We start from the raw sequence: 11,591 nt of genomic DNA on the forward strand, positions 1-11,591 counted from the left end.
TTCTCTTGACCAACAGCCTTCGCTTGCAGCATGCCAAATAATAAAATTTCCATGGTGCTCTTTAGATCTTGTGAAACATGACTCCATAGAGTAATAAGAAAATAACGTACATTCCCATCTTAAAGTCTTAGAGCCTGAGAAAAACAAGATCTATTTCACCAGGTGAATGAATGTAGGATTTTTTGTATACACAGTATGTGTTCTAGTCATTTGTCAAGCGTGGTGTTTTGAAATTCCATGCAAGCCATGTCTTGGCAGCCTCCTTTTCTTGCTTGCTCAGCACCTCAGATTTTATTCAGTTGAGGATGGGAATATCCAGGTTTCTTACGGCTTTTTTTCACTGAGGTGCCAAGCATTTCTGCTGCCTCAGGCTGTGCTTTTTGGGAGTTTGAAATGAAGGGCACTGCTGAGCTTTGGATGCCTTTCATGAAGGTAGGAATGTTTCTACAGAATTTTCTGCCACATCTCTTCATAGTTACCACCTGGCTTGCACTTGAATTGCAAGGATCTCATTGGAACTATCAAAAAATGGTAGTGATAAGTTTTTTATGCAATTATTGTAAGATATTAATAGATCAGATAGGTCAAGCTTCTACTAACCAGCAGTAGTGTGTGGATACAAAAATGCTGCTAGCAAGGATTTTCTTGCTATTTTCTAAGTCTGTGAGAGACTTTTCTCTCTCACAGAAGAGGTAGCAGAATATGTAAACAACCAAACACCTGCAGCCTTGAAAAGTCTTGTTTATGGTGCAGTAGAAAAATATTTTGACAATGGATGTTTTAGGATTTTAGCCAATCACCCCCAAGGGGTGGCTGGTCCTTTGTCCAATTAGACTATGAAGAAAAAAGTCTATAAAAGAGTTCATAAAATAATTAAATAAATCAATCTTGCTGCACAATTCCTGCCTGCTGGATCTTCTCTCCTCTTCCTCCCTACGGCTGAGGGACACGGTGATAGGGCCTAGGCCTGTGGTAATATTAGTGTTTGTCTAATATAGAATCAGACAGTTTCTTATTTAACATTTTTATGTTAAAATATTTTTATCTCACCAAACTTTTTTTAACTGTCATCAAACTGGGAAGTATTCCAGTTGCATCTGAGGTTTTTTTGTAAGTGGCAGTAAATTTTCTGGTTCACAAAACAAAGCCTGAATCTCTTGACTCTCATCTGTACTAAGTTAACTTCTCTTCAACTGTGTGATTTAGGTTCTCTAAGTCACTAAGCTGTAATTGCTGACTGCCCTCATCCTTACCCTAATTTTTTTTCCCTTCATCCTTTTGATACTCTACAGCTTCCTTCTCATGCCTTGGTAGAAGTTACTGGGCTTTGAGGGCCTTTGTTCTGTTTGCTTTGTTTATTTATCCTAGGGCTCCTTTTTTCATGCATTTAGCAGTGAACACAGCACTGATGTTCAGTCATTCCATCCTTTGCAAATGAGTCTGGAGGGCAGAGGATGTGCTGTCTCCTGAGTCCCCTTTGGCTTCCTCTCTGATTGATGCAGAGTCCAAAAACTGCATGTGTTTTGTTTTCCAAGCAGTGGTGTGTGCCAAAGTCAGTGTGTAAGCACATTCTCTGTCTGGAACTAGGAATTGTAGACATTTTTACGGAGGGTTGCTACTTAAATCGTCTTTTTTCTCACCACTTTTATTAATGGGAGGGTGAGACCTTGTGTCAGTACTGCAATACAAGATTGGAAGCCAGAAATTCCTATGTTCTGATCCCAGTTCTGATGGGAACACATGTGGTTGTCTAGGGTAAGCTCTTCCCTGCCCCTTTTACAAGTGGGATGTCAGTACCCTCAATATTTGGATTCTGTTTTCCAACAGCCTGGTTTGTTCTTCCTGGGTGAGCAGGGCTCAAGAGAGCGTCTAAACCTCCAAATAAAAGGCCCAGGACACGGGTGTTGCTGTTCTTGAGAAATTCTCTGGCCACCTACAATCAAAAGTACCTCTCAAAGAGATGTGCTGTAATTATAAGCAGAGCTTGATCCTCCCTTGCTTGGGGTGAATACTTAGCTAGCAATGCCTTGTTTGACAGTGGATAGGAAGAAGGAAGTTCTCCTGTCAGAGGGGTTGGTGCTGGTTTGGTAAACTTGAAAAGCAGAGGTTGTGGAGGGAGAGGGAAGGACAAGACAAGCCAGGCTTTCAGAATGCACTGGAAGGCACCACCCGACCGTGTGCCAGCTGTCGCGTGTTTGACGGTGGGGTTTTGTTTTCTTTCTTTTCTTGGAATAGCTTGTTCTGCTTCATCCCACTAATTCTGCTTCTCTTATCCTCCTTGCCAGCTCTTACAAATCCACTGCAGCTCCTTGCAGCCCAGGCCAGCTCATCCACTCCTGTTGTAGTCAGCCGGGTCTGCGAGCCAGGGACCGAAGAGACTGCAGCAGCCTCCTCCAGTGAACCTGAAGTGAAAAGACCTCGGATAGAAGAGCCCAGTGGAGCAGTGCCAGCCCAGACTGGAGTCATCACATCCACAGTGCCACAAGGACAGGCAACCAGTGAATGAAGAACCGGTGGGAGGAGCTGGAGTGATGGTGGGGTGGGCATGGGATGGCAGGAGCCCTAAAGCAGCTTTCACAGGAAACCAACCACAACTGTAACAGCTCAAAACACAGCTGATAAAGAGCTCTTTTTAAAGGCAGATTTTTCAATGGGAGGACAACAGCTGTTAGAATCACAAGGTGCCAAAAAGAATGGAAAATCCCTCCCAAGAACTCATATCTGGAACTCTGTTCTGTCTCTACTTACGGGATTTTTTTTCCTTTTTCTTTTTTTTTTTTTTTTAAGGTTCAAAAAAATACAGACAACTGATTGTATGACTGCTGGGATATTTTTAACTATCTTTTCCCCTTTTGGCTCCAAGGGGATGGGAATTGCAGTTCAGAATCTAAAGGAATGTAATACAAACACAGTCTGCTCCCTGGAAAGAAAACTCCTCACGTTCTATGCCTTAATACCACGCTTCTGAGAGCTTTGAACCATAGCACCATTTTAAAAAGGTCACCTAAGGCAATCAAATGCTGAAAGACGGGTGCAGTATCTCTCAACAACATTAAAGAAACATGGTACCAAGCTTAAAAAAAAAGGCAAATTATTCTGGTTTTTTAAAAAAGAAAATTCTGAAAATAAATGCTTATTTCTATGGGGATTCAGGAGGAAGAGTTACAGGGCTCAGCCACCTGGATTTCCAGATGCAATTTCTCTCCATTCCCTCTGAGGGAATAGGATGACAGAGGAACTGTATTAACTTGGTTCCTGTAAAGATGTTAAAAACAAAGAGGTTTGTATCTTCAATGATCTCTTATAATTATCCATCACTTGCTCTGGACAATAGCCAAAGTATCTTGATGCCTGAGGATCACATGGGGAAGGGTGTCTCCAGGAGGTTCTGTGTGCATTTGATTGATCACAGCTTGTGTGGAGCACCAGCTTTTGTTCAAATTAGCACTGTAGGTGAAGGCATGGGCACTGTGTTTATGAACTTGAGAAAATACTGGTTGATGTTCTGCACTAAAGCAGTCACCTTCACCTCCTGGTGGTGGTGTGATCCTCAGCTTGATGGACTGTGGTCAGGAGATCAGAGCTGACCCTATTCCATGGCTAACAGCAAAATTCTGTGTTACTCTTCGGAGAGGGAAGTTTAGGGCTTGGATGAGAGGCAGCAGAGGTCATATTGTGGTTCATGCAAATTCTGTCAGGGTGTAGTAGACCAAGGCAAAAGACTTCTCTTTTATTTTCCATGTGGCAAAAGTCACTGGAGGTCTTAAACAGTTTTACCAGAAGGAATTTGGAGGTTTCCTTTCATTGCTTGGCTCCCTCTCCCATGTATCCTGCCTTGAGGACCATTTGAGTTGGCCAGTAGGAGGAGGCCTTTACTCAAACTGTATTCCAGGCTCCTCACATAGTACAAGGATGTCTTTCGAGGAAGGCAGGTTTGACTCACTTCAGCCACGTGGAACAGTGGGTGCTTGTGACGCCTTATGACTGGCAAAGAAATCCACCCCTGCCTGTAGCCTCCAGCAAACCCCTTTGGCTTTACACCCTTTGCAATCCCCTTGGCTAACATGTCTTCTGGCAGCACAGCAGAGATCTTTTAATTTAGCAAATGTTACGGCTTTGGTTATGGCAAGAGAGACTTAAGAGAGGTGGACTGTGCCTCTGGTGGTTTGTCCCCCATCTGTACTGATTTGTTGTCCTGTACAGTCTGACAAGGCAGAGGCAAAACCCACTGCAGAAACATTGCAAAAGCCTTCGCCAGTGTGCAGTAAATGATACTGTCAGCATGTCCATAGGGATTAGGGGTCAGGCACAGCCCTTTGGTGCCTGCTGGAATCTGAGGAGGAAATCTGCAAGGTAACAGCTGGCATCACTTGTTCCCTTCTAGGTTTCCTTTGTCTTTGCCAAATCCTATTCAATAGCCAAGTCCCACCACTTGAATAAAACCCAGACATGTTTAATTCTCAAGTCCATTGTTTTGTGAGAAATATTTCTGAAAGAAGGAAAGAATTTCTTGGTCTCGTGATTTGCGGTTACTTTCTGCGGAGAGAGGCACATAAAATATTCATGACAGATCATTTATCTCAGCTGGGCTTTCAGAATTCAGGTGTGTGCCCTTAGTGACAAGTTATTAGATGGGATTTTAGTACTTCAAAATGGTTTTGTGAAGGAGGATTGTTAAGAGACCACAAAGTAATTGAAGCAGGCTGGCCTCCAGCTGTCCCTTCTCCCGCTGGGAAGGTGAGGTGTGGCACAGCGGAAAAGCACACGGATTAGCTCTGTTTTCTGTAGCCTTTTCCTCCTTTCAAAGCCAGGAGTCAATAAAATGAACTTCAAGGCAGAAGGCACAAGTGAGAGTGCAGCACAGTCTGTCTGTGATGAATCATTACTTTCGGGTGACTGCTGGTTTAGATACAGGCACGCCTCTGAAACAGCCCCCAGGCTCGGGAGCGCTCCGGAAGCGCAGGAGTCCTTGGGTTTCCAGAGTGTTGGGTGAGTCAGAGCAAGATGAAAAACCAACAGAAAACTGTTCAGGATGTGGAGCTGCCAAAATTCTGTGGATTTTTTCTTTGCTGATGCTTTTATCTTGGAGAGTCTAAATAATTAGGCCCTAAGGTTCTGTAAACTAATCCAGCACCACAGAAGGACATCAGCTGAGTGACAATGTTTTCATCCACCATAAAGCTGCTGCTTTATAGATACCTCTTGAAAGTCCATCCTCAGGTTGCATGTGTGGATCTGCCTTCTGAATATGTAAAACAGAATAACACTTCCTCTCTCTTTCCATGGCTCACAATGCCTGCTGGTTCAAATGGGAGTTCAGGATAAGCAAGTATCTTTGTTCTGTTCACCTTTTCTGCTTGAGGTGTCTGGAACTTGTCATTTCATCCTGTCAGGGGTTTTTTGCTTTATCAGTCTGCTGCATCCCCTTGCTACTGTAGGAAGCAGTCCTGCCACTTGCAGATTTTTTGGTAGGTTTGCCTAACCATTGCTTGGTAAAATAATTGTTCTTGCTAAATCGTGTTGAGAGCTGTGGAAAAGTGTAGTCCTCATCCAGAACATGTGAGATGGAGACATTTTGTTTCAGGCCTCCAGATGAATTCTTTCAACACTGCTCAGTCTGGAAGACAGCACCATTCTTTTTACATACCAGTCCTGATTTGCCAGGCTGCAGAGGAGAGAAAATTAATGCGGTGGTAGAATTGAGTCTTGAGCTAGAAAGAAAATGTTTGTCTTAATGGTTATATGCCGTACTTGGATTATTTTAAATTGATAATCTGACTTGCTTTTGGTGTCTAAAAAGTTGCATCTCATCTTTGATTACATTAAAGAAGGTTTGAGGGGAAGAGGACAAGGAGGCTTCACCAGATTTTCTGCTGTCTGTGTAACAAAGGTCAAGGCATAATGAATATTTAAACTGTGATAACTTAGACCTGGGAAAACTGTAAAGCCAAGTTCTTAATGTGTGAATTCACTTTCCACCATTCCCTATTGATTTTTTTTTCACCTTAGGCAATGACATTGACTAATTTTACTTTGATCACAGTTAGTTTATAGCAACTTTCTTTGCCCTGGTTTGCAAGAGTTGAATGCAGTTGTTCTTTGTTTTATTCCACTGGAATTCCATGTTGTTTGTCTTGACCTTGACTCTTGTGATACAGAAAGCTTTTTAGAGGAAGATCAATTTAATCTGATTTAGTGATAACACGGCACAGTGCTGAGCACAAAATTGAAGTTCATGATTAGCTCATATATTCTTTTCAACTCCTTTTCCTTCCCATATTCCTCCCTCCCTCATACCATTAATGCTGTCCCCTGTAGCATATCCAGTCATTTTTATCCACTGACAGGAGCAGCACCTTGCATTAAGCTCTGCCTGAGGACTCAAGGATGAAAATACCTGTGGAATACATGGAGCTCCAGGGCAGGCTGAGAAAGGTCAATTTGGTCACCCTGTATTAATTTTCATGCTGTGTTCTAGACATGTTGCTGTTGGGCAGAGCTTATTCAGGAGAGTGTTTTCAGAGACATGTTAAAGCTTTGTAAGAGGAAAGAAATAATAGCTGAAGCCTTTACAGTGCTTCTGCAATCAATGTCATGGTTTGGCATCAGATTTTGGGGGGAGCAAACTTGATTTTGCGTGTTTGGCCTTGTGTACTGACTTAGAGTTGTCATTCAGAGTTAATTTCTACTTTTTTTTTTTCCTTTTTCAGTAAGGAAATGCCCACAATGAAATAAAAACCTAGAGTACAGAAGGCTAGGGACCTGTATCAAGGCAAGTGAGAGCATCTGACCTGAACTTCATTGCAGTGTGGTGTGGAACACTTTTCCCTGCCTGCTGGGGCTGTTCAGTTGATGTTGGAGCTTTTCATCCGGTTTATCAGGGGGTGTTCCCAGTGAGATATTTGGTATCACTGGTGTATGCTAGTGTGTAAATGAATGTCAAAATGTAGGGTGAAAAGAGAAGTGTTTCCCTGCTATACCTGGGTTTGGGGATCTTGGATGACAAGGATTTAACCTGGCAATAGTTCTGTACCTTTCCTTCGAGAATCCACTCTCACCACACAAGGTGAAAACTTCTCAGCAACATGAGAAGAATTTCCCATGCAGCTGCATATGTTCCTTGCCTCTGTGAAGAGCCCAGCTCTGCCTCCTCTGCATGTTGCAGATAGGTACTTGAAGATTCCAGGAAGATTTTCCCCTTCTCTTAAGGTTGAATCAGCCTGGTTGTTTTGGTCTCTTCTTGTCCATCAGGTGGAATTGCTGCAGAAGGTCTTGTACTGGGAAGCCCAAAGGCAGAGACATGATCTGGGGAGTGCTGGATGGATTGGAAGAGGAATCCTTTTCCTTGGCCTGGTAGCTACACTTTGCCAGTACAGCCCAGTATCTGTTTGGTCTCTTGCTGCAAGACAAGTGTAAAGTGTAAGGAACAAATCACAGAGTGAACTGGATTGCATTTGTGCAGATGCAACTGTGTTGTCCCTCTTTTCCAAGGAACAGTCCTAGCTTGGGTCTTTTTGAGCAGGAAGCAGCGCTGAAGGATCCTGATCACTTTTAAAATATCTGTACTTTAGCTTATCAAATGGTAGGTTCAATCCAATGTGGAACTTGCCTTGAGTTTCTACCTGATATAAAATCTTTGAGGTTTTTTTAAGTCCTGCTGCTAATAAGTTGGACTAGGGCATTAAGAATGAACCTCTAAAGGAACAGGACTTGCTTCATAATTTTGCCCTTGCTGCACACTGAGTTTTTGAGTTTCCAAATGCCATCCTGCAGCAAATCATCTGTCTTCTCTTGCCAGCCAGTCTCTTGGGCAGCTCCTGTTTCTGCTCCTCATCAGTTTTCCGCCTCTATTTGTAGTTATTTCTGTCAACTCCAGAGTCCTTTAATCCAGCTCCTAATTTAATTCCATTGCTTGAAGGTCTGCATCTGGTGAGGATTCTTGTGTTAGGTTGCAGTTACATGACTGAACAATCTGTTGTATAACTTTTTGTGTCCTTCTGGGTGAAAAATTATGCCCAAGCTGCTACTATTATAGCATACACTACTGCTGGAAAGTGTAGCTTCCAATGGAGCCAGCTGTGCTGCAGAAAACTGTTACACTACAAGGTCATCTGGATTGCTGGAGCTGATGGGATTGGGAGGCGATGCCTTCTTGCATGTTGATCTGCACCTGATCAAAATGTGGTTGGGGCATCTCTCTCTGGGCTGCCTGGCAGCTGTCAGGCTGTGATTTGTTAGATCAGCGTCTCTCTCTGCTGGGTGGGCTGTTTGCAGGACAGTGCACGTGTTTGTGCACATAGGTGTGGATGTATTCACAAACCATAATCAGTAGTGGGAATTTCCTAGCTGTGAGGGTGGGATTTCTCTGTTAGGGTGTCTTTCATGGGGCAGTAATACAGCAGGGAGCGTTTTACTTTGGCCTGAGCAAGACATTTTGAAAAATACTTGGTTTTCTTGGAGCACTATATTTAAATTCCAAATTTTGAATCAGTTTTTGACGTTTGTATTAATATGTTCAGAAAATTCTTTTGATACCTTTTCAATTTACCAACACTGAACTAAAACCTTTCAGAATGTATGGTTGGTCCTCTCCTTATGTGTCACTTTTAAGTTTCAGAGCATGAGGGTAGTTGTGGCAAATCTACCCCTTTGCTCTCAAGACAGAAAAAAAAAACACATTGACAATTCATGGGTGGCAGCTAAGGAAGAAACCCTTTAAATATTTTTTTTCAGAGAATATTAAATTAGATCTGTGTAAACATAAAATTTATATTTATTAATGTGTGAGTGTGTGGGCGTGTGTGTCAATATAGATATATAAATGGTCCATGACTATTTCTTTCTCTTAAATGGTACTTACACAGACTTTTATGTAGTGTATTGGTAAATTCCTGCACCAGGCACTGACTCTGAAAGAACGATGAACCTATTTTTGTAACGAATGTGAGCAGCCAGGGGAAGCAGCTTTACTTCAGTGATTGCTTTCATTCCTCTCGCAGAGCAGAAGAGGCAACTTGGTACTTGCATCTTCCTTGTGTAGGAATCCCTGCTTCTGGTTTTGTCCTGCTTTCAGCAACCCCAATCCACACTGCTTTTCTGGCAAGAAAATCCCCTAAATGGCACTAATGAAAGCTGGAATCCTTTCTTGTCTGCAGTTCTCTCTAGATGCAGTAGCAGGGAGTTCTTTACAGATTCTGCTCTGTAAGTAATGGGACCTTATTTCTAACAGAGGTGATTTATGGGGGGTCCACGAGGATGCTTGTAAGGCTGAGGAATTCGTCCCTATGAGGTGGCTAAGCTAACACTGGGGCACTATTGAAATAGTTCCTTTTCCTCTGTGGTGAGATCATTTTCCTTTTATCATGCTTCTGTCTCTTTGGGGGGTGAGGTGTGTCTATATCACCTCAAAAACAAGCACAGAAGAGTTTTTCTAATGTTTCCATTCACAGGGAGTAAATTTTACTGAACTGGCCAAATTTCAGGTGTGGTTTAATTCCACAAGGATCACTAAATTCACAGAAGGGTATATTTTGAACCACTTGGGTCTTCTGAGAATAAAAGCAAGTGATACTTGACTTCCTAATTGCTCTTCCAGAAGCAGAAATTCTCTATGAGGATCTGAGTGAAAGCTTCACCTCAGCAATCAGTGGCTGGTGATGGGGCTTCAGTACTTTAGGGAAGACAGGGCTGGTGATAGGAAGAGTGACCAGAATAGGAGCAGTGAAAGGAAGCAGCTTTCATCCTCATCCAGCAGAACACAGCCCTTGTGAAACCCAGACTTCCCCTAATATTTGGTTGTTGCCTCGTGTCTGCTGCCAGGTTGTGCTGTGATCTGGACCTCTCTGTCCTGCTTCTACCCCACCTCAGTTTCACTTAAAACAGTCTGAGACAGAGCCTTCCTTAAAGCTAAGGGCAATGGTGAGGAGAAATGTCTGGTAGCTGAAGAAAAATGAGATTTCAATGGAGCAGAAAAAGTGAGAATTCCTTCTGTTTCACTGTCTTGCTGCTAAAAGTCTGGTGCAGAACATCCTGATGTTCTGCTGATTTATATGCTGCTCTTGGGAGGTGGGCAGGCTGCTAAGTTGGCTCTGTAGCAATTGAATTACTGTAAACCTAAACTTGCTTAATCTCTCCTTTTTTTCTCCCTCAAATGGGCTTGAAGTAGAGGGAACCAGAGTATTGTTTGTAAGATCTTTTTGCTTTAATAGAAAACAGAATGTTAAAAAAAAAAAAAACCCAAACCAAACTCATTCAAATACAGTGATACAGAAAATGGCTTTAAAATGCAAAAATCCTACAAGACCATATGTTGTGTTGGGTTCTGGACATGCTGTTTGTGCTGAGGAGACTGGCCTTGTCCAGCCTGCCAGCCAACCCCCGCATAGCCAAAAAGAGCATTTTAAGAGTCTGTAGCTATCCAAAGCACTGTTATCCAAAAGACTGTTAAAAGCTGTTGAGGGATAAATCAAAAGCTGCGTGTGAGCAACGGATGGTAAAGCTGGAAATTCAGATCCAACTCTGAATAATTGCTCTAAAAAGTAAAAACATTCAGAAAAATCCAACTCTCCCCCTGTTCTGCAGATGCTCATTCCCACCGAATCCCCGGGGAAGGCTGAGAGGAGAACCTGAAATACCTCAATGGCTTCACAGAAGGGTTTGCTACAGAGATCTGGGCCAGCCTTACCCCTTTCACCTCGGTTTGGCACTTACTTTATAAAATAAGAAGGTGATGGAAAGGGGAAACTAAAGCCATGCTTGCATTTCAGTTCCTGGTGTTGCCTGTGCAAGACACCTCCAGCCAGATGTTTTGGGGTTTGTGGGGTTTTTTTTTTACAGCTGATATCAAAAGTTGTTGTTTGTTTTTTTTTTGGTGTTTTTTTTTTTTTTTTTGTGACTTGTTTTCGTTATCAGTGCTTTCTGAAAAGCAGGTGTGTATCCCAAGGGGGAAGCTCCATGTGGGGCAGTGGATGTGAAGTTCATGTTCTTCCTCTGGCCATGTTGCAGCACTGCTCCTGTGAGATGCTCAACTGCACAGGCAGCCGTGGCTCCCACCAGGGTGGGATCCTGCATCCGAGGAGCAGGACCTGCAGTTCCACATCAAATGGGATACAGTGGTTTTGTTTGTTTGTTTTTTTAATATAGAGCCATACATTTTTTAAGTAATTTGAGATCTGAATGTGATTTCTAATGTATCGAGAACGTTAATATTTTAAAGCTATAACAAAGGTTTAAATTTCTACTTTTTTTTTTTTTTCATTTATTTTAACTGTTCTGTTACCTTAATTTGATGTATGTGGTTGGGGAATGTTGCTTCTCCTCTTAGCATTTGTTTCTATAACCAGAAATAAAATTATATATGAAAGAGAAAATGCCCTGAAATTGCTTTGCTGCTTTGGGTGACAGACTTGGATCCTTCCAGTGTAGCATCATAGGGGGGTTGAGTTTCCTGTAGCAGTGAGGGGATGGTGTGTTTAATATTTTTTCCTTTTCTTTTATGTAGGAAGGAAGTCTGTATCTGCACACCTTGCAGTGTTTAGAGTTCAGACACCCCACTTTTGATCCCGTCAGTTATTTGGGCAGCTGTTGGCTCG

General features: G+C 42.5%; 1 protein-coding gene across 1 annotated transcript in view; it reads left to right on the forward strand.

Annotated features, from left to right (window-relative positions):
• The window catches only part of FOXK1 (forkhead box K1), a 56,661-nt gene extending 45,292 nt beyond the window's left edge, over nt 1-11,369 (forward strand). Inside the window, exon 9 of the mRNA XM_039560225.1 lies at nt 2,286-11,369. Coding sequence (XP_039416159.1) covers nt 2,286-2,506 — 221 coding nt within the window. The 3' untranslated portion in view covers nt 2,507-11,369. The remainder of the gene's footprint in view (nt 1-2,285) is intronic.
• Nucleotides 11,370-11,591: the final 222 nt, after the last annotated feature.

The sequence above is a fragment of the Corvus cornix genome, chromosome 14, assembly GCF_000738735.6.
Source record: "Corvus cornix cornix isolate S_Up_H32 chromosome 14, ASM73873v5, whole genome shotgun sequence".
Taxonomy (NCBI): domain Eukaryota; kingdom Metazoa; phylum Chordata; class Aves; order Passeriformes; family Corvidae; genus Corvus; species Corvus cornix.